Here is a 27647-nt window from a genome sequence, read left to right on the forward strand (position 1 = left end):
AAAGACCCTGATGCTGGGAAAGATTGGAGGTGGGAAGAAAAGGGGATGACAGAGGATGAGATGGTTGGATGGCATCACTGACTCAATGGACATGAGTTTGAGTAAGCTCTGGGAGTTGGTGATAGGGAAGCCTGGTGTGCTGCAATCCATGGGGTTGCAAAGAGTCGGACATGACTAAGCGGCTGAACTGAACTGATTTGCCATAAAGTGATGGGACCAGATGCCATGATCTTAATTTTTTGAATGTTGAGCTTCAAGCTAGCTTTTTCACTCTCCTCTTTCACCTTCATCAATAGGCTCTTTAGTTTCTCTTCACTTTCTGCTATTAGAGTGGTATCATCTGCCTATCTGAGGTTGTTGGTATTTCTCCTGGCAGTCTTGAGTCCAGTTTGTGATTCTACCTCTGCTGCTGCTGCTACTAAGTCGCTTCAGTTGTGTCCAACTCTGTGTGACCCCAGAGACGGCAGCCCACCAGGCTCCCCCATCCCTGGGATTCTCCAGGCAGGAACACTGGAGTGGGCTGCCATTTCCTTCTCCAGTGCATGAAAGTGAAAAGTGAAAGTGAATTTGCTCAGTCGTGTCTGACTCCTAGCAACCCCATGGACTGCAGCCCACCAGGCCCCTCTGTCCATGGGATTTTCCAGGCAAGAGTATTGGAGTGGGGTGCCACTGCCTTCTCCTCTACCTCTGCTAGAGGCTCCTAACAAAAAAGAGGAAGCTAAACTATAGGTGACCCTCCAGGTCCACTGCCTTCCTGACTTTTCTGTTTTTGTTTTTTCCTTTCTTTTTTTTTTTTCCTTCCCTACTTTTTGCTTGTCAGGACATTTGCACTTTGACTCTGTTAGCTATCCCCTCCCTTTCTCCTTTATTGCCCTGAGCTATCTTTCTTCCTCATAACACCAATCATTTTTTGCATGATCCCATTCAGTGAAGGATGAGGAAATAGCAAGCAGACTGTGTTCCTTTTATTAGGTGATTCGAACTGCTTCCTGCCTGATTAACCTCAAAAATCCTAATGAAGATATCTGACTGACAGAACCCTGAGAGAAGCAATTGTGGTTTTTCTAGAAGAGTTTTTGATTAAAGTTCTTGGCTGAAGAAGAAAAGAAGCCAGTTGTCTTTCACCCAGACGTTGGTTTGTGGTTTGGATTCCCCATGGCTTCCAGCCACGCATGTAACCTCAGGGTGCTGGTGGCCGTCGTGTGTGGGCTGCTGACTGCCGTTGTTTTGGGACTGGGCATCTGGAGGCTTGTGATCAGGATCCAGAGAGGTAATGTTGTCCTGCTGTTTTTAACTCAGAGTAAGAGAAGGCGTTGAGCCTCTGTGCTGCCACCTGACATACCAGTACTAGAAAGTGCCATGTCCAGGCTGAGGCTGAGCACCATTTATGAAATATAAAAGACAAGGGTCAATTTATGGCTAGCATATGGTTGTATATACATGAGTGTGTGAGTGCATGTGTGTGTGTGTGTGTAAGTGCGCAAGGTGATGAGCAACACAGTTGAATTGGCCTCTTCCTGCTCCTATAACACCTGATTAAATGAATTGCAGAGTAATAATTAAGATCATTAGTAGCACATGTTTAGGTTTGTTAAGCTAAATCCAAGCTTAACAAACTTCCCTGCTAGCTCAGCTGGTACAGAATCTGCCTGCAATGTGGCTAACCTGGGTTCGATCCCTGGGAAGATCCCCTGGAGAAGGGAACAGCTACCCACTCCAGTAGAATTGTCTAGAGAATTCACTGGACAGAAGAGCCTAGTGGCTACAGTCCATGGGGTTGCAAAAAGTCAGACATGACTGAGTGACTTTTCACTTTCATTTTCTTTCAAGGAAGAAAAATAGTTTTGGACACACACATACACACATAATTAAACATATGCAGAATGAAAGTTCATTTCAAGAAGAAAGTTTAGGAATGTTCTCACTAGGACTGTAAATAAAATGACCATGTTTTTCACACAAAGTTCCTACTTTTCAGGTATTGAAAGCTACTTAAAAATTAATGTCATTTAGAAAACAATTTTCCTGTTTAATCAATAGATATTTGTGAGTCACCTGTTACATGGTAGAGCTGACCCTGAGAAAGGGAGGTAAAGGGCAGCAGTGTTAAGCAAAGAATGATGTTAAAGGAAAGCCCTAGAACCTCATAACAGAGACTTTCCATAATTCTAATGCTAGTCCCTTTCCATAAAGGGATTCAAAGCTGGATGTTCTGAGCATTCCCTTTTATTTAAAAAGAGATAGAGAGACAGAGATAGTTTCTAATGAAATGGTGGGTGAGGACAGAAGATTTCATGGAGAAGGCTGAGGGACCCAGCAGGAACACAGGGCATACTTGCAAAGATCCACTGTTGAGAGCAAAAGGAGTCATGAATGTTGGCTGCTTATGGAGTGATAGCTGAGAATAGATCTGGTGTTTCTCCCCCAAAGACCATATTTAGAGAACACAGTATTGGTAGGGTTTAAAGAACAAGCAAGAGAAAATTTATCAGAACAAAAACAGTAAAATTCAAACTTGATGAAAATTTGTTTTTCTTTATTTAAGGTTTGTAAAATAATTTGAGGTTTAAAAAAAATATATGAACTGCAGGTTTTATCCTATTAAGGCTACTAAATTTATAAGACCTTATCTAAAGGATATACTTTTAAGAACTGCCTCCCTTCCTTCCCTCCCACCTCCCTTCGTTCCTCCTTCCCTTCTTTTCTTCCTTTATAAGATATCTACTTTTAAAGGGAAATTTGTGGTAACTTACAAAGACCACAGCTACAATCAGTTCAGTTCAGTTCAGTCACTCAGTTGTGTCCGACTCTTTGCAACCCCATGAATCGCAGCACGCTAGGCCTCCCTGTCCATCACCGACTCTTGGAGTTCACTCAAACTCACGTCCATTGAGTCAGTGATGCCATCCAACCATCTCATCCTCTGTCGTCCCCTTCTCCTCCTGCCCCCAATCCCTCCCAGGATCAGAGTCTTTTCCAATGAGTCAACTCTTCCCATGAAGTAGACAAAGTATTGGAGTTTCAGCCTCAGCATCAGTCCTTTCAATGAACACCCAGGGCTGCTCTCCTTTAGAATGGACTGCTTGGATCTCCTTGCAGTCCAAGGGACTCTCAAGAGTCTTTTCCAACACCACAGTTCAAAAGCATCAATTCTTCGGCACTCAGCTTTCTTCACAGTCCAACTCTCACATCCATACATGACTACTGGAAAAACCATAGCCTTGACTAGACGGACCTTTGTTGGCAAAGTAATGTCTCTGCTTTTGAATATGCTTTCTAGGTTGGTCATAACTTTCCTTCCAAGGAGTAAGCATCTTTTAATTTCATGGCTGCAATCACCATCTGCTGTAAAACAAGGACCAAAGTACAAAAACACTACAAGGAACAGGACAAGACTGAGGATAGAAAGTAAATGAAAATCAAACGAGTTGCTAAAAACAAATACAAAACATATCCCTGTGTTTCCTGAGGACTACGCCAAAAATGCATAATAATAAGTAACATAGATGCAAGTAACATAATAACAGAGAACCCATGTTTAACAATAAAAGCATACCAGCTCTTCAGAAAAGACAAACATTTCCTTGCTCTAGCAGATTTTTTTTTTAAGAAGGCTTTTTATGTAAGGGACATCCCTTAGTTTTGGGTAAACCCAATGGAAAAGAAGGGGGTTATCATCTAAAGAGAAAGATTGAAATACTGGTACTGTTTGCTGTTACTGTTTTGCCTTGTACACGATGGTTGGACATGGCCTTAGTTAGGGAGTTCTGGTTCCTTCACTTCACTCCTTTCCTCTCCACTTCTCTGCCACCTCTTTCTATCCTGTCCCATTCCATCTCATGGAAGTATCGAATGCTCTCACTTTTGTCCCTTTACTGGGTATAGAGATGAATTGTTTTTGTTGTTTTAAATTTTTGGCTGCACTGGATCGTCATTGTGATGTGCGAGCTTAGTTACCCTGCAGCATGTGGGATCTTACTTCCCCGGCCAGGGATTGAACCAATGTATCCTGCATTGGAAGGTGGATTCTTAACCACTGGACCACCAGGGAAATCCCAAGATGAATTGTTTTTAAACTTATTTTTTTAAGGGGAGCGTCTTGGATATCTCTGAGAAACTGATGAAAACTATGAATGTCTTCCCTAGAAAAAATAAACATATACATACAATTTGGGGTAAATTAATTTTATCACATTCAAAATTTATTTTCAATATAAACAGAATATGTTTCCATGGTTTATGTTTAATATAATGTTTAAGCAATTATGTCTCTCTCATTTTTATTTTTCATGAAAAATAATGGCCTCTGTGTGAAAAAGTAGAAAAAAATTTAAATTCTGCTGTAAATTTAAATTTCAATTAGGAGTTGCTGTTGCTTGGTTATAGAATGAACTTTAATGTATGTATTTCACTATTATAAAACTTACAGTTAATTTTTTTTACTGTAGTATGCTGAAAATTTCACATACCTTCTCTCATTTAATTCTAACAAGTATCTTTGAGGGAGTTTTTTTTTTTTTTTTTTAATATCCATGTTAAAGATACTTGACTTTCATTTTGCTGTTGTTATTTAGTTGCTAAGTCATGTCCAACTCTTTTGCAACCACATGGACTGTAACCCACCAGGCTCCTCTCTCCATGGAATTTCCCAGGGAAGAATACTGGAGTAGGTAGCCATCTCCTTCTCCAGAGGATTTTCCGAGCCCCGGGATCAAACCCAAGTCTCCTGCTTGGCAGGTGGATTCTTTACCACTGAGCCATCTGAAAAGCCCTGGCTTTCATTTCACTCAAGTACATATTTGCTCAAGAGACAAACTTGATAATAAATCAAACTCAGGTGACTGTTTGTAGAGGACAGACTCCATATGGGGGTTAAAAAAAAAGTCCAGTACGGAGGAAATTGGGTTTTAGGCAGCTATACTTTCATTTAGTTTTAATCTTGCTGTTGTATACCTCTGTTCTGCTCCTTTTCCAATCTCCCTTCTTGCTTCCTCATATAATCGCTTTTTAAATCAAGAAAATAATTCCTATGAAAGGGAAGGGCTTTTTTGAAGAAGAAATTTTCTTATGTAATTGGCTGATGGGCACGCATTGTTTTAACATCAGGATTGAAAGTGAAAGTGGCTCAGTTGTGTCCCACTCTTTGCAATCCCATGGACTGTCCATGGAATTCTCTAGGGCAGAATACTGGAGTGGGTAGCCTTTCCCGTCTCCAGGGGATCTTCCTGACCCAGGAATTGAACCAGGGTCTCCTGCATTGCAGGCGGATTCTTTACCAACTGAGCTATCAGAGAAGATGATCCCATTTTACAAGTCACTTTTTTAAATTAAGAGACCAGAACTTTGGTTTAGTGAATTTTTCCTTGATTTTTCAATTCTGAATTTAACCTCACCCATGGGTTTTTGATTACACATATTATTGAAGAACATCTGTGGTATAACATGGTGACTAAGAGTGTGTACATAATAGTTGTCAAAAAATTACATGAGTAAGGGAAAAAAAGTTGTGCAGCCAGACTGCCTGGTTCTTACTAAGTAAACTGGAGCCAGTTTCAACATTTCTGTACCTCCATTCTATTAATTGTATTATAAATATAATAAACATATAAACCCCATCTTATAGGGCTGTTATGAGGATTAGTTAATACATTTACAATTTAAAGATGATATCTAGTACACTGTAGGTACTCAAATTTTTCATGTATGTATTTTTAGATAATTTAGTGCAGTTTTCTCCACTCCTGGATATGTACCTTGAATAGATGCCCTTGATCTAGTTTGGACCTTTGGATTGAAACTCAGCTTATCAAGCTGGAGCTGCAGTAAGTTTAATCATAAATTTCAGCTGACTAGCTCAAATAGAAACAGAAACAGTTCTAAGAACTGCCATATCTCTCTGCACTTGTTTTTCAATATTTATACTTCACTAGACCATAGGGGCAGAGAAGGCAATGGCACCCCACTCCAGTACTCTTGCCTGGAAAATCCCATGGATGGAGGAGCCTGGTAGGCTGCAGTCCATGGGGTCGCTGAGGGTCAGACACAACTGAGCGACTTCACTTTCACTTTTCACTTTCATGCATTGGAGAAGGAAATGGCAACCCACTCCAGTGTTCTTGCCTGGAGAATCCCAGGGCCGGGGGAGCCTGGTGGGCTACCGTCTATGGGGTCGCACAGAGTCGGACACAACTGAAGTGACTTAGCAGCAGCAGCAGACCATAGGGGAAATTTTTATTCAATCATTTAACTAGTTTATTGGAATATGTAACCAGGTAGTTAATGTTGAACAAATTTCACCTTAAAGGCTATACTTTTTGTGTATTATTTAAGTTTTTTAGTTTTTTTTCCCCACTGTGGAGTAAGCTTTCATAAACATTGTCCTCTCATTTAAGAATAAACTTTATCTTCACCCAAATATTTCAAATTCCTGGTCTGGGACAAATGACAGATCCCTGGATTTTTAAATCCCTAAAGACTCTGAGCTGGACACTAGAGTTTCCTGATGGAATTTCTTTGACTAATAAATAAAAGATATTTTTATTTCCCTACTGAATCAAACTAGACTTTTCAAAATAGATTCTAATTTTGTCTAGTTTAGGAGAAGAAATTGAATTCATATTTTCCATTCGGAATTTTAAGTATTTTTTGCTACTTTTCAAAGCAGCATGAAATGTGTCACATATGTCCAGTATTTAATTTTCCATGATGTGCATTAAGGTATAAAGATAGGGCTAGAATTTCTGGAAGTATTACTTATCACAATTTAAAAGAATGTAAGGAAATATTATCTCACTGGAGTTATAAAAGAAAATGAGAAAAGAAAAATACTACTATTAAGTAGTATTCTTTTTTATTTAATAATTTTACTTATTTTATTTTTGGCTGTGTAGGGTCTTCATTGTTGGCTGGGCTTTTCTCTAGTTGCAGTGCCTGGGTTTCTCAGTGCAGTGGCTTCTCTTCTTGTGGAGCGTGGGCTCTAGGGCATGCAGGTTTCAGTAGACGCAGCACTTGGACTCAGTAGTTACAGGTCTTGGGCTCTAGAGCATAATCTCAATAATTGTGGCATATGGGTTTAGTTGCCCGGTAGTATATGGGACTTTCCTGGACCAGGGTCAAACCTATGTCTCCTGAATTGCATGTGGATTCTTTACTGCTAAGCCACCTGGGAAGCCCAACCCTGTGCCTATATCAAATAACACAGATTCATAATATATAAAACAAAACAGGCAAGCTTATTCAGATAAATTTACAATTGGGTTGGTTGAAAGTAATGCTTTCCTGTTAGAAACTGACAGAGCAAGCAGAGAAAATAAATAAAGGTTCATAAATTTGAAAACTATATCTAACAAACTGGACAGTAGATTTTACATATTTGAATTGCCAAAAAAAATGTTAATTTATTATTTTCAGAAGAAAGTCTTACTGAGTACCAAAGAATCAATTTCATAGATTATGTTTTGTGACTACAATGCAATACAATTAGAAGGTAACGTATAAACTGACCAAGAAAATTCAAATAAATGTTGAAAAAACTGTTTTAAATAATGCAAAGAAGAAATCAAATGAAAATTACAAAATACTCAAAACTTCAGTGGAGGCACTCTCTATAACAACTGTGTGCACAGCTAAAAATATAGTTGGAATCAAACATTAAATATTAATTAACATGTGAGCAATCTAGAAAGATGGTATAGATGAACCTGTTAACAGGATGAGAATAGAGAGGCAGACAGTAGAACACAAATTAAAAAATGCTTACTCCTTGGAAGGAAAGTTATGACCAACCTAGACAGCATATTCAAAAGCAGAGACATTACTTTGTCAACAACGATCTGTCTAGTCAAGGCTATGGTTTTTCCAGTGGTCATGTATGGATGTGAGAGTTGGACTATGAAGGAAGCTGAGCACAGAAGAATTGATGCTTTTGAACTGTGGTGTTGGAGAAGACTCTTGAGAGTCCCTTGGCCTGCAAGGAGATCCAACCAGTCCATCCTAAAGGAGATCAGTCCTGGGTGTTCATTGGAAGGACTGATGTTAAAGTTGAAACTCCAATATTTTGGCCACCTGATGCAAAGAGCTAAGTCATTGGAAAAGACTCTGATGCTGGGAAAGATTGAAGGCAGGAGGAGAAGGGGATGACAGAGGATGAGATGGTTGGATGGCATCACCAACTCAATGGACATGAGTTTGAGTAAACTCTGGGAGTTGGTGATGGACAGAGAGGCCTGGCGTGCTGTAGTCCACGGGGTCACAAAGAGTTGGACACAACTGAGCGACTGAAATAAACTGAACTGAACTGAACTGATGAAGACACAGAAGATGTAGGAGAGGGTGGGACAAATTGAGAGAGTAGCATTGACATATATACTACCACGTGTGAAATAGCTAGTGGGAAGCTGCTGCATAACACACAGAGCTCGGAGCTGGGCTTGGCTCTGTGTGACCTAGAGGGATAGGATGGGGAGGGGTGGGAGGGAGCCTCAACATGGAGGGGAATGTATGTCTATATACAGCTGATTCACATTGTTCTACAGGAGAAACAACATTGTAAAGCAATTATATTCCAATAAAATAAAAATACAGTTAGAATGACATAGCTTTAGGTATATATTAAAAATCAAGACAGTGAAATAATAAGCATTCTAACTTTAGAAGTTAAAAAAAGTAAATTCTAAACTATGTTAGGCAGTAATGAAAATAAGAACAAATTAATAGAATGGAAATCAAAGAAACAAGAGCTGAGATCAACAAAACCAGAAGCTAGTTTTCCGGAAAGATAAATTAAAAAAAAAAAAAAAAATATATATATATATATTTCCGGCAAGATTCCTTAAGACCCTTGCACGCCTCGTCAGCTTCCGGGCCCTCAGAAGCCCTGCCCCGCGTCTGGGACTGTGCCTCCCTTTCTCGTCATCCACTCTGGGGCCAACCATGCTGCTCCAGCTCCCCTGACTGTGAGGGGAGGCTGTTCACAGTGTGGTGTGAGAAGAGCTTGCAGGTGTGGCCTGGAGTGTCCGCCTGTGTGAGCGCAAGGCCGCCTGAATGTGGGGCAGGACGGACAGAAGGCAAGAAGGGGCAGCTGCCAGCCACTGCCCTTCTGAGGTAGGGCTCCGAGGAACCCACGGTTTCTAAATTCAGACCTGGATTTTCAGGTCCTTATGAAGGTATTTTATCATGGCATTAGAATAGAGTTTTCCTTTTCCTTTTGTATAAATGGTAGGTAGGTCTTCATTGTACCTTGTCCCAGACCTCGCATAGGGTTGTGTTGCTGGCGAAAATACAAATTAGTACCACCCCTGCGGCGAGATGGTAATAACTTTCAAGATGCGAATGTGTACTCTTTGGCTCAGTAATTTCATGTCTGGAAATTTATTCTACAAATGGATTTGTACAACAGGCGAAGTAAAATGTGTAGAATGCAATTTTGAAGCAACAACTGAAAACAACGAAAGTGCCATTCTAAGTTAGGACACTATCAGATAATGGAATATAATGCAACTGTAAAGGAAGATGTGGAAGTTCTCTGAACCACAGGAAAAGATTTTGACATTCATTAAGTGTAAGAGCAAGCTACAGAAAATGGGGGGAAAAATAAGACTATAGATTCATGTTTGCTTATCCTTGTGAAAAGAAAGATTGGAAAAAATGAGTAGAAATTACTTGTGTATATTTGTGGATGGGGATAAGTGTTATTTTTATATTTCAACTCTGAAATATTACCTAATAAAATATATATTAAAATAAGACAGTGATTTGAAAACAAAAAAAACACAGAAACTAATGAGGAAACTCATAAGCAAATACCATGGAAAACCTTATCCTACTTTGGTAGGATACTTTGGTCAAGTGGCAGTTTTCTTAAAGAAATGTAAATGACCAAAATTTACTCCAAAATGAGGAGACAAAACAAGAATAGAACTGTAACCATTAAAAGTTATTAGGTTTTTTTAAAATTAAGAAATTACATATGAATGCTACATACTGACTTTCTTAGATATATTTATAATATAAACTGTGACAGGGAAGATAATTTCAGAATAGTGTTATATGTAGGTGGGGGTGAAGAAATATTAATATAAAGGAACTCAAAGGGTTTCAGCTCTTTCTATAAAGTTTCATTGCTCATACACAATCCATGGAATTCTCCGGGCCAGAATAGTGGAGTGGGTAACCTTTCCCTTTTCCAGGGGATCTTCCCAACCAGGGATCAAACCCAGGCCTCCCACATTGCAGGCAGATTCTTTACCAGCTGAACCACAGGGAAGTCCAAGAATACTGGAGTGGGAAGTCTATCCCTTCTCTAGGGGATCTTCCCGACCCAGGAATCGAACCAGGGTCTCCTACATTGCAGGTGGATTCTTTACCAACTGAGCTATCAGGGAAGCCCTAATGTCTGAAGCAAATCTGAGAGAAAGTTACTCTTTTAAACCAGGATATGGTAGCTAGAGATGTCTTGTTATTTCCTATACCTTGCATATTTTAAATATTTTATAATTTAAAAAGATTTTCACATTTCCTTGGTTACACAGTTTTTCACATAACAGTTACAGTTAAATTTCTCTTGCTAGATTGTAAGCTGTTTGAGATCAGAATCCATATCTCTTTAAAAAAACACTAATTATTTTTATTTTTATTATTTTTTCTTTTTAATTTATTTATTTTAATTGGAGGCTAATTACTTTATAATATTGTAGTGGTTTTTAGAACAGTTTTAGGTTTACAGAAAAATTAAGCAGAAAGTACAGAGAATTCTCATTTACTGTCTCTCTCATCACCCCTCCCCCTCTATAGTTTCCCTTATTAATATCTTACACTGATATGTTGCTTTTGTTTCAATAGACAAGCCAATGTTGACACATGATTATTAATATATAGGTTACATTATGGTTCAGTCTTCCTGTTATAGTGTTGTGTGGATTTTGACAAATACATAATGACAGATAGTCACCGTTACAGGATCATACAGAATAGTTTACTGCCCTGAAAATCCAGTTCACTTCACCTATTCATCCTACCCTCCCTTCCCCAACCCCTGATTTCTTTACTGTCTCTGTGGTTTTGGCTTTTCCAGAATGATATATCTGAAATCATACTGTATGTAGACTGGCTCCTTTCACTTAGCTAAACATGTTTAATATTCCTCCATATCTTTTGTGGGCTTCATAGATCATTTCTTTTTATGGCTGAATAATATGCCATTGTATGGATATTCTACAGGTGTTATTTTTTTTTAATCTATTCATGAAGGTCATCTAGTTTGCTTCCAGTTTTAGGTGATTATATATACCACTGTTATAAACATTCAGGTGCTGCTTTTTGTGTGGGGACAAGTTTACACTTATTTGGGTGAATGCCTAGGAGCATTCTAAAGTTTGCAATATATATTTATGATTAATCTAAATTCACTTTCTAGTAATAATATATAGTCCCATGAGTAATGCCACCACCGTATAGCAGATCTTCCCAATTCCTCATTCTCTTTCTTTATAACATTTCTTATCATTCATTTCATTTATCCATAAGCTTTAATCATCTCATGTGTCATTATTATTATTATTTTGAACAAACTGTTATCAGATCGATTAAGAATAAAAAAAAACTGAAAGACTTATTTTACCTTGATTTATTCCTTCTCTAATTCTCTTCTTATGTAGATCTGAGTTTCTGGCCTGTATCATTTCCTTCTTTCTGAATAAATTTCCTTTAACATTTCTTGCAAGGTAAGTCTTCTGGTGATGAACTCCCTAAATTTTTCTGAGAATGTCTTTCTTCTTTACTTTTAAAGGATAATTATTTGGATGCAGAATATTTTGTTGTTTTCATTCAGCACTAAATATTTAACTCTACTCGTTTTTTGCTTGCATGATTTCTGAGGAGAGTTCCAGTATAGCTTTTATACTTGTTGCTTTATAGGTATTTTTCTCCCTTTTGACTTCTTCTGAAATGATCTTTTTGTCTTTGATTTTTCGCTCTTTGAATAGGAGGTGCCTAAGTATAGGGTTTTGTTTTATTTTTAACTTTTATCTGAGTTAGTGTGTTCTCTGACTCTGAGACTGCTGATTCTGTGATTTGGTGTCTGTCATTTATTTTGAAATAGTCTCAGCCATCAAAACTTAAAATGTCTTTTCAGTTCTTTTTGCCCTTTCCTCTACTTCTGTTGGGCTTCCCTTATAGCTCACTTGGTAAAGAATCTGTTTGCAATGCAGGAGACCTGGGTTCAATTCTTGGGTTGGGAAGATTTCCCTGGAGAAGGAAATGGCAACCCACTCCAGCATTCTTGCCTGGAGAATCCCATGAACAGACCAGCCTGGCAGGCCAGTCCATGGGGTTGCAAAGTCAGAGATGACTTGCGACTAAACCACCACCACTCCTTCTCCTATTCCCATTATATATATGTTGTACCTTATGTCCCATAGTTCTTAGATATTCTATTTTTCACAGTTTTTTTTTTTTTCTCTTTTTAGTTTGGGAAGCTTCTACTGAATTCTTCAAGCACACTGATTCTTATCAGTCTACTGATGAACCCAGCAAAGGAATTCTTCATTTCTGTTAGTGTTTTTTGATTACAGCATTTCTTTTTGATTCTTGCTTAGAATTTCCATTTATCTGATTATATTACCTCCTTGTTCTTAAAGATTGCCCATTTTTTCATTAAAGCTCTTAGTATATTAATAATAATTATCTTTAATTCCTGGTCTGATAATTCCAGAATCTCTGCTGTCTATAAATCTGATTCTGATGGTTGGCTTGTCCCTTCAGTCATTTTTTGCCTATCAGCATGCCCTGTAATTTTTAGTTGAGAATCAGACATGATGTATTAGGTAAAAGAGATTGAGGTGCCTTTAATGTGAGGTTTTATGTTAGGTTGTGTTTTCTATTTATGGTAGCTGTAGGTGTTCCTTGCCAGTCAGTCTTCCCACCACTACTTCCCACCCTTTAGGCAAACACTGTTCTGATTGTATCACCGTAGATTAGTTGTTATCCTCGAACTTCAAAAAAGAACCAAAAAAGATTTACTCTTTTATGTCTGAATACTCTTGTTAACATGTTTTTAAGATTCATTGATGTTGTATATCTTTTTATTACTAAACAGTTAATAGTCTATTATACGAATATACCATAATTCATTTATTCAGTCTGCTGTTGATGGTGGTTTCCTTTTTTTTTTTTTTTTCCCTTTTGACTACAATAAATAAAACTTCCAAGTGATTTCCCTGGCAATCTGGTGGTTAGGATTACATGGGGCTTGGGGTGATCCTTGGTCAGGCAACTAAAATCCTACAAGCCACAGTGTGGCCAAAAAATAAAAAAAAATTTTAAAAACCTGCAAACTTCTGAGATTGGGTTCCCTGGGAAACAAATTCTGAGTTGAAGGTTTTAGTTTTACTATATTAAAAATTTCAACAGGTGGTGTAGGGATCAGTACTCATGGGGAATGACAGGCAGGACTGGGTGAAAGAAGAAACTGAACTGCAACACAGCGGAAACTGGGCTGGCCCTTCAGAGTTGCCCTCTGTGTATTAGCTATCTTGCTGCAGAAGAAATCACCCCGAAACCTAGTGGCTTAAAGCCACAATCATTTATTATCTGTCAGAATTTGGAAGCAGCCTGCCTATGTAGTTCTGGATTAGGATGTCTCATAAAGTTGCCCTCAGATGGTGGCTGGAGCTGGGGTCACCTAAATGCTTCTTCACCCATATGCAGTGCCTGGGCTGGGAAGACTCAGAAAGTTGAAACAGCTGAAGCTCCTCCAGCTTCCCTGTCTCTGTGTAGTTCCCCACTTGATATCTCCAGCATGGAGGCTTCAGAGTAGCCAGGCTTCTTACATGTCTTCTATAGGCTCAAGGCTTCTAAAGCATCTCCCTCTGAGTGAGAAGGAGCTAGGTGGAGGCCAAACCACCTTTTATGATCCCATCTGGAAGTCACACAGCACATTTCTCACACTGTATTAGTCAAGACAGATACAAAATTCCTCTGGATCCAAGGAGAGACCATAAACCTGCTTCTCGATGGAGAAGTGTCATCATTACAAGAAGAGTGAATGAGATAGAACATGTAGTACAGCTGTCTTTGGAAAATACTTTCTTTGAGGCATTGAGGCTGGGGAAGGAGACTTTATTCCCCAGCATTGACTAGTCGTGGCATGTGTCATAAGGCTCTTGTATGAGCTGATTCTCTTCAGTTGAGGGCAATTCCTAGAAAAGGATTCAGCTGTTTTCTTAGTTGCCAACATCCGTCAAAGCTGGGGGTAGCTCGGTCAGTAAAGAATCTGCCTGCAGTGCAGGAGACCTGGGTTCGATCCCTTGGTTGGGAACATCCCCTGGATGAAGGAAATAACAACCCACTCCAGAATCCTTGCCTGGAAAATCTCATGGACAAAGGAGCCTGGTGGGCTGCAGTCCATGGGGTCGCAATGAGTAGGGCACGACTGAGTGACTAACACTTAGTTACTTACTTACTCAAAGCTGGAGGAGTGAGTGCTTCAGTCCTAAAGGTGGCATATGATTGAGTGCATTTACTGCAGGTGTTAGAAACATTCTAGTCTCTTTGTGGACATATATTTCCTTTATTTTGCATATTTATGTAGGCATGGAATTTCTCATCATATGTATGTGTATCTTTATTTAGCTTTATGTTAGTACCAAACAGCTTTCCAAAATGGTCGTACCATTTGAAATTCTTAGCAGCAGTTTGCTAGAGTTCCAGTTGTTTCACATCCTTAACATTTGGCATCATCCTTTTGTAATTTTAGCCATTCTAGTCAGGTGTGAGATGATATTTCACTGAGGTTTTAATTTGCATTTCTTTGATGACTAATATGCTGATCACTTTCATGTGATTAGTGCCCTTCCATATATCTTCTTTTATGAAGTATGTATTCAAGCCTTTTACCCATTTAAAAAAGTGTGTTGTTTGTGTTACTAATAATGTGTACTGTCCACAATTTACAGTCCTAATTTATAGTTATAGCAACACTTTCTTTGACAGAGAAGTACTGTAAATATTTTCTCCCAGTCTGTAGCTTCTATTTTTATTATCTTAATGGTGTGTTTTAATGGGCAGTATTTTAAGTACAGTTTATCAATATTTTTTTTCTTTTATGTTTAGTGCTTTTTACGTCTTCTTTAAATAAAAATCTTTGTCCTAAAGTTGTGGAGATATTCATCTCCTGTTTTCCCAGGGAAGCTTTGTAGTTTTAGCTTTTGTGTCTCAGGTCCATCTCGTATTGTGTTTTTTAAAAAATATTAATTTTTATTTATTTTCAGCTGTACTGGATCTTCATTGCTGTTCAGGCTTTTCTCTGGTTGCAGCGAGCTGGGGCTGCTCTCTCATTGTGGTGCATGGGCTTCACATTGTGGTAGCTTCTCTCATTGTAGAGCACAGGTTCTAGAGCTCACAGGCTTCAATCGTTGTGGCTCCCTGGCTCTAGAAAACAAGCTCAGCAGCTGCGGTGCATGGGCTTAGCTGCTCTGCAGCATGTGGGATCTTCCTGGATCAGGGATGGAACTTGTGTCTCCTGCATTGGCAGGCGAATTGTTTACCACCAAGCCACCAGGGAAGCCCTGACATTTGAGCGTGGTATATTATCCAGTTAGACTAGCACTATTTGTTGAAACATTTTTCCTTTTCCAACCAAATTGCCTTGGAATCTTTTCAAAGACTCAACCAACTATATATATTTTATCTATTTCTAAACTGTTTATTCTATTTCAGTGGTGTGTTTGGCTGTTTTTATGATGATCTCATAATGTTTTGATTGCTATAGCTGTATCATAAAATTAGTAATGTCAGTGATCCAACTCTTTGTTTTGTTGTTTTAATTTTTTTTGGACTTTAGTTGATTTACAGTGTTGTGTTAGTTTCAGATATACAGCCAAGTGAATCAGTTATATACAAATATCCACTTTTTTTTTTAAAGATTCTTTTCCCATATAGGCCATTACAGAGTATTGAGTACAGTTCCCTGTTTATTTTGGCTTTTCCAGGTCTTTTACATTTTCATAATATTAAAAAAAAATATATTTGACTGCACTGGATCTTAGTTGCTACATATGGGATCCAGGTTCCCTGACCAGGGATCAAACCCAGGCCCCCTGCATTGGGAGTGCAGAGTCTTAACTACTGGACCACCCGGGAAGCCCTCCATAACATCTTGAGATCAGTTTGTCAATTTCTACAAAAAAAAGTTCTTTTGTTTTAGATTTTGGCTTTATCAATTTGAGGACAATGGACTCTTGAACAACTATGAGTATTTCACACATACATGGTCTATATTTCCACTTATTTAGATATTTTTAAAATACAATTTTATTTGTTTGTTTCTTGGCTTTTCTGGGTCTTTGTTGCTGCATGAGCAACACTCACGTTGCACTCTAGTTGCAGTGAGCTGGAGCTAACTCTCTAATTGTGATGCATGGGCTTCTCATTGTGGTGGCTTCTCTTGTTGCTGAGCATGGGTTCTAGAGTGTGGGCTCAGTAGTTGTGGCCCACTGGCTTAGTTGTTCCATAGCATGTGGGATCTTCCCAGACCACGGGTGGAACCCATGTCTCCTACATTGGCAGGTGGGTTCTTTACTATTAAGCCACCAGGGAAGCCCCTTATTTAGACCCTTTAAAATTTCTTTCGGTAATGATGTCTTGCACACATTTTGTTAAATTTATCTCCAAAAATTTTATGAGTTTTAAGCTAATTTGAATGAAAATGATTTAATAATTTTATTTTCCAATTATTTAATGCTGCTGCTAAGTTGCTTCAGTCGTGTCCGACTCTGTGCGACCCCAGAGACGACAGCCCACCAGGCTCCCCCGTCCCTGGGATTCTCCAGGCAAGAACACTGGAGTGGGTTGCCATTTCCTTCTCCATATTTAATGCTAGCATGAGGAAATAAATATAACTTCATTTTTTTGTTTTTTTTTAATATAAATTTATTTATTTTAATTGGAGGCTAATTACTTTACAATATTGTGTTGGTTTTGCCATACATCAACATGAATCCGCCACAGGTGTACACATGTTCTCCATCCTGAACTCCACTCCCACCTCCCTCTGCATACCATCCCTCTGGGGTCATCCCAGTGCACCAGCCCCAAGCATCCTGTATCGTGCATCAAACCTGGACTGGCGATTCCTTTCACATATGATATTATACATGTTTCGCAGTGTATTCTTAAACTTGGTTAATTTGTTCACCATCTACCCTGTCTTTTGGTTTAGAGTCCCAGTGTCCCCAGCTCAAAATAACCAGTCACTAGATCCAAATCCTGTCTCAGGAGTGCTCCTGAGTTGATTGCTCCCTAACTTCCTTAGAGCCACTGTTTTAGATCAGGTTCTCATTTAGCTGGTCTCTTTTGCCTCCCAGCCTCAGTCATTTCCCATACTGCTTGAGGTGTCTTCCTAAAAAACATTCCTTATGATGTTACTCCCTTGTTTTAAGACCTCCCCCGCCCCAGGCTCCTGCAGGATTAACTCTTTTCAGCTTGGTCTATAAAGCTGCTCACAGTGCCACTTATGTTCTGCTGTTGATCCACAAAGAACCAATGCTCCTGATGTGTTAGGCTTTTCTCTGTACTTGGACACATCAGAACTTTCCATGTTTTAGAATTTTTTGCTCTTTGTATCCTGCCTACATTTTATCTGACTTTTCTAGATTTAGTCTTAAAACCTAATGCTAACATCCCCTCTTCTCTGGAATAGTTACCAGTCTTTCCTGGATGGTCTGCCTCTGTCTTCATCTCTCTTCTGAGTTCTTATAGCGCTTGTAAATCTGCATTGAAATGGTTCGACTGTATCTATCTAATCTATTGGCATACCCTCCTGTTTCCTTCAGTAGATTAAAATCTCCTTGGACAGGGTGTTGTATCTTTGAAATATAGTGGTTTTTTTTTTTTTTTTTTTTTTTTTTTTGGTATCCATAGCATCTAGTAAGCATTATATATCCTGTGTAAATTCTCTGTTTTTTTTTTTATCATATTACAAAGAATATTTTTCAGCAATGGTCTTCAAAAATAGTGATTTTACATATAGAAATCAAAGGCCACAGACCCCAAAAAGGAAACTAATCAGCCAGTTCATGTACTATTCTGTTATTTATTGTTTCTTTAGGAACAGTTACCCCTACATCAAGCACCCCCATAGAGTTCTGCAAGAATGGTGGAACCTGGCAAAATGGCAGATGCATTTGTCCAGAAGAGTGGAAAGGACTGAGATGTACAATCAGTAAGTTACTTGGGATAATACTAGGGTGTGAGATTTAGGTGAATCTTACATTTCTAAGGACAGCAGCAAAGCTTCTCGAAGTTCCTGTCAATTGCCATAGTAACAATGGGCATAATGATCACGAATTTAAGATGTGTTTATTAGCTGAAGAGTAAAAACTAAGTTTTCTTGTGCTATTTACCTGTATGTTCAGTACACTGCCTTTATTTTCCAACTGTCAAGTTTCTCTGTAAAACTAATGGTTGCTCTTCTTTCTGACTGCAGTGTCTACTATAGGGCAATGGGTAATATGGTTTTCCCAGGTCCTTTCAAATGGTAATATGCCATGTTGCTGCTGCTGCTGCTGCTAAGTCGCTTCAGTCATGTCTGACTCTGTGCGACCCCATAGACGGCAGCCCACCAGGCCCCACTGTCCCTGGGGTTCTCCAGGCAAGAACACTGGAGTGGGTTGCCATTTCCTTCTCCAATGCATGAAAGTGAGAAGTGAAAGTGAAGTTGCTTAGTCGTGTCCGACTCTTAGCGACCCCATGGACTGCAGCCCACCAGGCTCCTCTATCCATGGGATTTTCCAGGCAAGAGTACTGGAGTAGGGTGCCTTTGCCTTCTCCAATATGCCATGTTACACCATTTCAGATATCATAATTCTAACATATTTAACTTTTCTGAAGTCAAGATGCATCTACTTGTCCAAATATCTACTTAAGTGAAGTTTTTGTTTTTTCTATCTTTCTCTTGGAGAGATATTATTAAATCAGTGGCTTGACTTCACTCAATGGTATCTCAGAATCAAAGTTAAAAGCACTTCTTGATCTGCAGTGTGCTTCCCAGCACTCTATACACTTCATGCTGCCTGCTAAGGATTCAGAGCCTTAGAACTCACTCCTATAATTTACAACATTCTGAACAGCCAGGGTACCCCACAGAAACCCATGCCTTTGGCTGTTTGCTTTAACCTCCACCCTCGATCCCTTTGCCACTGTAGGCTCTATATCTTTGATTTTCAAGGTTCCAACTAATGTAATACACTATCCTTTCTGATGTGTTAGTGATCACATCCTACCTATACTGAGTTATATATTGTGCACATTTTAACTGAACTTGTTATATAATGTACTAGTTACTGTAATGGTAGTAACTTAAGTAAATAAGAAAATATGAGGTTGCTGGGTGGTCAGTGAGGCCTAAAAGCCTTCTGTTACCCTTCAGATTACACTCTATAGGATTTGAACTTTGGCTTTAATCTGGTTTGAAATTCAGAAAGAAAAATGATGAAAATTAATAATGAAAAATTTTTGATAATGATGAATTTATGATTGAAAAATATTTTTTCTTTCCATTACAGTTAATTTCTGTGAAAACAGTACGTATGGGAGGTTTACTTTTAACAGAATTCCCGTGGGAAGATATGGATCTTCCTTGCAAGTATGTGATAAGAACACTCTAAATGGTATGTGCTTTCCCAAGCATCTCCTCTGTCTAGGCGTATGAATTGCACCGCGGGATCATACCTATCATCTCTCCAACTAGTTTTAGATCCCTGAAAGAGGCATCAGGGAAGATTTTGTTGAAGGCATTGGCTCTCTTTCATGGTGCCAGTGTTCAGAGTTTTGGGTATTAACACATAATTCTGATTTTCCTAAAAACTAAAATATAAATCAGTCGTAAATTCCTTTTAATTCTTCTTCAATTGATTTATTCTTGAGGCCCCCTCCATCTCCTGGAGTTTGACCAAGTTGAGATCTGTTCTCTCAGTTACATAATTTATCTCAATTTTAAAGATTAGCTAGACTGTGGATTTATACCATATCTACTTTGAGGCTTCGTCTTTCTAGGTAGAAATGCAGTTGAGTCTGTCCATTTAGTAGTCCTTCGCCTATTTGAATATTTTAGTTTTTCATCTTGGAACATTCTCTAGCTTCAGCATATCTTTCCTGAAGTGTGACAATGTTTTTTGCACAAAAGCTTTCCAAGAATAAAGGAGCAAATGATATTTTCTATTTCTAATATGCATTCTGATGATATCCAGGATTTTGATGACATATGTGATTTTAATGCCAGATTGGGTAATATCTTCTAAGAGTAGCCCTTTAAATTCATGGACTCCTTTCCTGACAGCTTAGAGCCCACTGTGCCATGTGATTTCCCTAAATGTTTTAACAGCTCTTAGTTTGTATTGATTTTTATCTGACCAGTCCTCTTGCCTCTCATACCTTCCTGTGGGTCATCATTCACTTCCTGCAGAACCGGATATCTCAGTAACTAACTCTAGCTTTTTTATGCAAGTGTTTGATTGAACTTCTGCCAATAATGAAACTGAGAAAATGTTCACATTTTATTTAGATATTTATTTCTATATGTGTCAAGTACTCTTTGAAGCACTAAATAAATTACATGTTTTGCTCCTTCCAATGCCTTTCTTTGCTTTATTCTAAGAGATTATTGAGACCAGCATTCCATTTGCCGAATCTAAATTGCCTCTGCCCACATATATTACACTTATTCAAGTATTCATTATTATGTTCTTTACATAGTTCTTTCTAGCTTCTTGATAAGAGCTCAGAGGTGAAAGAGGAGCTTCAATTATATTGGTCCTTACTTCCAGTGATATGTCAATAGATACATAATGTCTTAATTTTTATGTTTTTTATGTTTTAAATATTTCATTATAATTTACAAAAGAGATGTGGCTACAAAAAATAACTGTGATATTGAACTGGGAAGAGTAAAAATATCAGTTATATACCCATCAAGGGATATCACAATTGCTTGAAATATATTACATTTTTGGAACAAGAAAATCACCACCTTTCACTTGGTTATGTATTTTTCTTTCCTTAGTAATTAGTATGAAAATGTTTGTTACACTTATCTTTGAATTTCAGATTGAGCTCGTAAAATAATTTAAATATATAGATTTCTAGGAACGGAGGATCAAGAGGGAGGGGACATATGTATACCTATGGCTGATTAATGTTGATGTATGGCAGAAACTGACAAAATATTGTAAAGCAATTATCCTTCAATTAAAAATAAATAAATTTTAAAAAACGATATAGATGTCAACAATTGGTAAATTTGCTTTTAGTGTTATATTAATAATTACTTCTAATTAATTTGGCTTTATATAGAAAATAACCAAAATACTTTTAATGATTCTGAGTGGATAGATTCATACTTGTAAGTAATATAGAGGAAAAGATGCATTTGAACTATGGCCACATAAAAAATAATATCCTACATAAATGTTTAAAATTTTCATTATGCCATAGAGTAGAAGTGGAGTGATCATATGAGAGTGAATTTAACCTTCTGCTCTAAGTGTTGTAGGAGCAACCTCTAGTTTTTGTGTTTCTAGTTGTTGCCCCTTAAGCAGCTACCCAAAGCTGTCCTGAGAAGAGTTCACCCACTGATCAGCTGTCCCACTAATGACAGCTGGCAGTGATTTTATCTATTTACAGCCTCTTAAGTACTAGCCAGAGGAGGACATTCAGATGCTGAGGCTCAGGTGATAATCCTAGGAAATAAACCTGATGATTTATTGAGAGCCAGTAACATACTCTGTAGATGCTGCAAAAACGGTGGAATTCTTTGCCTTTCACGTGTTACCCAGATGTGGGTAAAGAAGGAAAGATCACTATAGAATTCAGTATCTATACAGTCCATGGAATTCTCCAGGCCAGAATACTGTACTGAGTATCCTTTCCCTTCTCCAGGGGATCTTCCTACCTAGGGATCAAACCCAGGTCTCTCACATTGCAGGCGGATTCTTTACCAGCTGAGCCACAAGGGAAGCCCAACAATACTGGAATGGGTAGCCTATCCCCTCTCCAGCGGATCTTCCCAACCCAGGGATCAAACCAGGGTCTTCTGCATTGCAGGTGGATTCATTACCAACTGACCTATCAAGGAAGCCCATATAATTCAATCTCTAGGAGGAATTTTCACATTGTTTCTGGTCTCTCAGACTAGTATTCTCTGTCATATCCAATTCAATGCCCTTATGTCCCTTGTTTTTGGAAGGCAAACCTTCCTTGCAGACTTTAAGGAAGAAAATAGTTGACTGATCTTTTGAATTCCAGATTTAAGAATCTAGACAAGTGGTATCTGCCTGAAATATTCATGCAATGACTGGCTGATTCACTTTTCCCTTGCTGTGTATCAAAATATCCCAAACTTACTGCCTGACAACAATAAAGATATAAGCTCCTCATAGTCCTGTGGGTTGGCTGTGGCAGCTGGATTGTGCTGGAAGGTTTAAGATGATCTTACTCACATGAGGCTTTGGTGCTGCCTGTTGGCTGGAGGTCTTCAGGGTCTTTCACATGGCCTTTCACCTCCAGTAGATTAGACCTGCTTCCTTATATGATGGTCTCAGGACAGTGTTCCAGGAGGGCGAAGACCTAAAGTTCAAGTCTTCCTGATGATCTAGGTTTTGGAAATCAAACAATGTTATTTCTAACACATTTTGTTGATCAAAGCAAGATTCAGGAAATGGAGGAACAGACTTCACTTCTTGATGGGACGAGCAGTAAAATCATATTGTGAAGGGGTTATGTGTACTGGAATAGGTGATTGCTTCCATTTTTCCAAGTATTCTTTATTTCTTCTCTTCTTTAAAATTGAAGTATAGTTGATTAACAATATTGTGTTAGTTTCATATATATAGCAAAGTGATTCATATATATATATATATATAGGCAGGGGGGCTTCTGTGGTGGCTCAGATGGTAAAGAATCCGTCTGCAATGAAGGAGAACTGGGTTCAATCCCTGGGTTGGGAAAATCCCTGGAGGAGGGCATGGCATCCCACTCTAGTACTCTTGCCTGGAGAATCCCCATGGACAGAGGAGCCTTGCGTGCTGCAGTCCATGGGGTCGCTAAGAGTCGGACATGACTGAGCAACTAAGAATATGTGTATGCGTATGCTTCTTTTGTTTGTTTGTTTTCCATTGTAGGTTATTACAAGACATTGAATATAGTTTCCAGTGCTAAACAATAAACCTGTGTTTTTTTTAATCTATTTTACATATGGAAGTATGTACTTGTTAATCCCATAATCATAATTTATCCTTCCCTCCTGCTTCTTTTTATTAAAGCGGGCAATCCATTGGCAGTTCGGCAGTGCAGTCTTAATGAAAATGGAGAGATAAAATTACAAAATGTGACGATAGGAAATTGTAATCAAAATCTGGAAACCTTGGAAAAGCAGGTAGGCTATATGTTCCATGAGATGGGCAATGGGAAAAGGTTCAGACTGTACGTACTCTCTGTTCTTCAGATACTTGATGCCAAACTAATGCTTTCAAAACTCTCAGACTAGAAATAGCAAAGACTAGTAGCTATAATCATCCTTATATTTTAAAGTTGATATCCATTTGTGAAAACGGACAGTTGGACATGTTTGTTTGGCAAAGGTCAGCAAATGATAATTTATAGCATGTTTTATTTTTTAGAACTATTTCAGTATTTTAAATAGCTGCATTTTACATTTGATATATATTATAAAGAAAATGAAAATATGTCTTTTGTCACTTTATTTTTGGTACTGTACATTTTTTAATAAAAATTTATTTTTTAGCACCAAAAGCATTTTGTATTGGGGTATAGCCAATTAACAGTGTTGTGGTAGTTTCAGGTCAACTGTGAAGGGACTCAGCAATACATATACATGTATCCATTCTCCCCCAAACCCTGTTACCATCCAGGCTGGCACATAACATTGAGCAGAGTTCCATGTGCTATACAATAGGTTCTTGTTGATTATCCATTTTAAATATAGCAGTGTGTACAAGACATTCCCTAAATCCTTAACTATTTTTTAAATGGCCTCATATGTTTGACCACTGAAGTTTTGACTGAAAATAGATACCTAACATTTGATACCAAAAGGAAGGTATTTTATGGTCTCTTGGATCAGAATAAAGAGGAACAAACTATGATCAAAACCCCTTTGAAAAAGGAAGTTCAGAACCTGTGCTGGTCTCAGGGACTGTATCCATGAGCAGGTGAAGTGGGAAATATAATTATTCTTTAATGCAAATTAGATTATTTTGACTAAGGATATACTCAAATGCAAATGCAAGGAATTGTTAATACCTGGGATCAAGCAAGGGGAGGAAGAAGAAATTTATTTGTATGTGTTCCTCTTGGCACTAGGCATGTTGCATGTGTTATCTCATTTAGTCCTTACATAACCTGTAGCTCAAACGATAAAGAACCTGCTTGCAATGCAGGAGACCAGGGTTCGATCCCTGGGTTGGGAAGTTCCTCTAGAGAAGGGAATGGCAATCCACTCCAGTATTCTTGCCTGGAGAATTCCATGGACAGAGAAGCCTGGTGGGCTGCAGTCCATGGGGTCACAAAGAGTCGGACATGACTGAGCGACTAACACACACAACCTCTGTGAGTTATATTTTCATTCTCCTATTATAGATTATTCTAGCTAATCACACTTACATGTTATTGAGTACTAACTGTGTGCTAAATACTGTGCTGAACATTTTATATGTGTTATTTTAATTTTAAAAGTGACTATGCTGCTGCTGAGTCACTTCAGTCATGTCCGACTCTGTGCGACCCCATAGACGGCAGCCCACTAGCCTCCGCCGTCCCTGGGATTCTCCAGGCAAGAACACTGGAGTGGGTTGCCATTTCCTTCTCCAATGCATGAAAGTGAAAAGTGAAAGTGAAGTCGCTCAGTTGTATCCGACCCTCAGCGACCCCATGGACTGCAGCCTATCAGGCTCCTCCGTCCATGGGATTTTCCAGGCAAGAGTACTGGAGTGGGATGCCATTGCCTTCTCTGAAAAGTGACTATATATATCAGCATTGATGTGTTCATTGTATAGATGAGGAAACTGTCTCTGAGAGTGTCCTATTTTGCTCAGTGAACCACAGTCAAAACGTGATGGAGCCAGTCTTTAAAGTCCACACTGTACCACACTGGCTCCCTAATCTCATTTGGGCAAGAGAGTGGGTGAAGATGAGGGTAGAGTGTGGAGATGGCTGCCAACCACACAGGTTGTGTGGCTCAGACAGTAAGGAATCTGCCTGCAATGCAAAAGATGCGGGTTCGATTCCTGGGTTGGGAAGATCCCGTGGAGAAGGGCATGGCAACCCACTCCAGTATTCTTGCCTGGAGAATCCCATGGACAGAGGAGCCTGGTGGGCTACAGTCCGTGGGGTCACACAGAGTCAGACATGACTGAGTGACTAACACTTGCACTTTCACACAGATTGGGGGAAAGGCTTCATGTTCTGGAGTCTGATAAGCCAGTTTTTGATCGTCATTTCTGTCATTGGTAAGCTGCATGAACTTTGGCTGAGCTCCATAACCTCTCCAAGCCTTTAAATAGGAATGAGGGTGCTCAACTCGCAATATTGTTTTGCATGTTAAATGTGATAACCCCTATAAAACATCTAGTTAAATGCCTAACACATAGCAGAGACCTGGCCATTGAATGAGAACCTTGTTTCTACTGATTCGACATTGTTTCTGACTCTTCCATAAGAGTAGTCTGTGACCTTGGTTTGATTTTTGCAATGATGCTGCCATCTAGTGAAAACTAAGCCACACAGACACATACGTATTAACACTTAGCTCCACTAAAGATAATATGGGTTAATATGTTTAGCCTCACAACCTAGAGCCTGAAGGTTCACTGGTACCTGGAGAGGTTTCCTAACTTCCCTAACTCTATGTGCTGCAAAGCCAGCTTAAAAAATTTCCAGCCCATTGCAGGCTATAATTTTGTGAAATACTAATGAATTACTAGGAAAGTAAAACAAAAAATGCTTATAGGATAAAAATCCATTTTACAAATTATTAGATTCAACAGCATAGAATTGTTATGTTTCTGACCACTTTCAGTTTCTGTTTTTATCTCCCTTTGGACCCTGTAGCAATCAGTGAACCACCATTGGTCCATGGGTTATACCTTTAGGAGCCCTGACCTGGCATAGTTAATTAATCCTGGCAAGTATTAATAGTAAGGGCTGGGAAAGCCACTGGCCTACATGTACTGTGTCCTTTATGCAAGGGAAAAAGCAAAAATTAAAAATGGAGTGGATGTGATGTTCATGAGGTTAAGGGTCAATTCAGTTCCGGTTTATTCAACTGTGTTGCTTGCAAAGTGTTCAGATATAGTTTATAAATTAGGGCTTTTTTCTTTTTTTAACAGATTGTCAATATCTCAACACAGTCTCAAAATATTTCTAATGAAGCCCAGATTTTAACATCGAATGCCAGTAAATTAACTCCTGAGAACATCATGTCTGCTACTAGAGTGGTCGGGCAGATTTTTAACACATCCAGAAATGCTTCATCTGAGGTAAAACTCATATGGTTTTTAAAAAAGGGAGGGGAACAAAGAAAGACCTTTCAAACTCTACTCCTTACTACAAAGTATGGACTTGGGCAGGGTTTTACTTGCTCAAAACCATTGTGCAAAGCACTCTCTGAGAGATGTTCAAAGGAATATCGATAAAAAAAGAGCTGCTTGTCCAAATATTCTCTTTTGGGATAGTCACAAATGATTATCCTGTTAAATCTTCTGGGAAGTCCTGGAATGAACAAGTCTATTTTACTTTATTAATATGTTTATCAATTGTATTTGACCTCTCACCTCTATTCAATTCCAAATAACTAGAGTTCTAAGAAACTCACTTTGGATCATGCTGTTTTAAACTGGGATCCCTTTCTGTTGAGCATATTTGAATTTTAGTCTTGGTTTTCTAAAAAATTGAGCCTGGTTTACATTTCTGATATCATAACCTGTTAAACTCTGGTACCTGAAAATGAGAACTGCAGGCAGCATTCACCAATTGGCACAGTTTATACTGGCCTAGCAGGGTTTATAAACCACCAATATGGAAGGACCCAGTATCTTCTAGTTGGATATCAGCATGGCCTGAAAACATCTGTTTTATTCTATTCTCTTTAAATAGTTTATTTTAAAAAATGTTTTTTGTTATCCGAGGTCCTTTGGAAAGAAAGTGGGATTCAAATCGCAAGTTAATAAATATGGAATTGAAAGAAATATAATGACCACCAAACATAGAATTTATGACAGGCTTAGCCCATAAGGACAGAATGGTGTCAATATCCATAAAGAAGGCAGTTAAAATGTAACCAGGTGTGGAGACATTGTGTCTGACATACTTCTGAGTTTTTTTTTTTTTTCCCATACTTCTGAGTTTTTAAGAAAACTGGAAATAATTTTACTAAGCCTAATAGTTACTAACAGTTAGAGTAAGTATAATTAAGGTCTTATATTAAGTATTATGCACTGTAATGTTTTAAAGAGCCCTGTATTCTTCTTATTTTGTTTCTGCTTCTGTATCCAAGCACCTGCTTTTGTGCTCTTGGGGGTGAGGGTGGAGGTTCTGTGAAACACCTTGCTATGAGGTGAGATTCAGAGACCTAAGCCTCC

The 27647-nt window shown here is 38.6% G+C and overlaps 1 protein-coding gene across 3 annotated transcripts in view; it reads left to right on the forward strand.

The window, feature by feature from the left end:
* The first annotated feature begins 690 nt into the window (after positions 1 to 690).
* Positions 691 to 27647, forward strand: part of ADGRG7 (adhesion G protein-coupled receptor G7) — a 60118-nt gene continuing 33161 nt past the window's right edge. For 2 of the 3 annotated variants that reach the window (XM_006058746.4, XM_044940995.2), the window contains exons 1-5: positions 691 to 1270; positions 18104 to 18217; positions 19560 to 19664; positions 23313 to 23425; positions 26397 to 26546. In XM_006058746.4, coding sequence (XP_006058808.4) covers positions 1156 to 1270; positions 18104 to 18217; positions 19560 to 19664; positions 23313 to 23425; positions 26397 to 26546 — 597 coding nt within the window. In that variant the 5' untranslated portion in view covers positions 691 to 1155. Of the gene's footprint in view, positions 1271 to 18103; positions 18218 to 19559; positions 19665 to 22204; positions 22786 to 23312; positions 23426 to 26396; positions 26547 to 27647 lie in introns of those variants that run through there. The other variant, XM_044940998.2, reaches the window with a different exon arrangement.

Source organism: Bubalus bubalis, chromosome 1, assembly GCF_019923935.1.
Source record: "Bubalus bubalis isolate 160015118507 breed Murrah chromosome 1, NDDB_SH_1, whole genome shotgun sequence".
Lineage (NCBI taxonomy): Eukaryota > Metazoa > Chordata > Mammalia > Artiodactyla > Bovidae > Bubalus > Bubalus bubalis.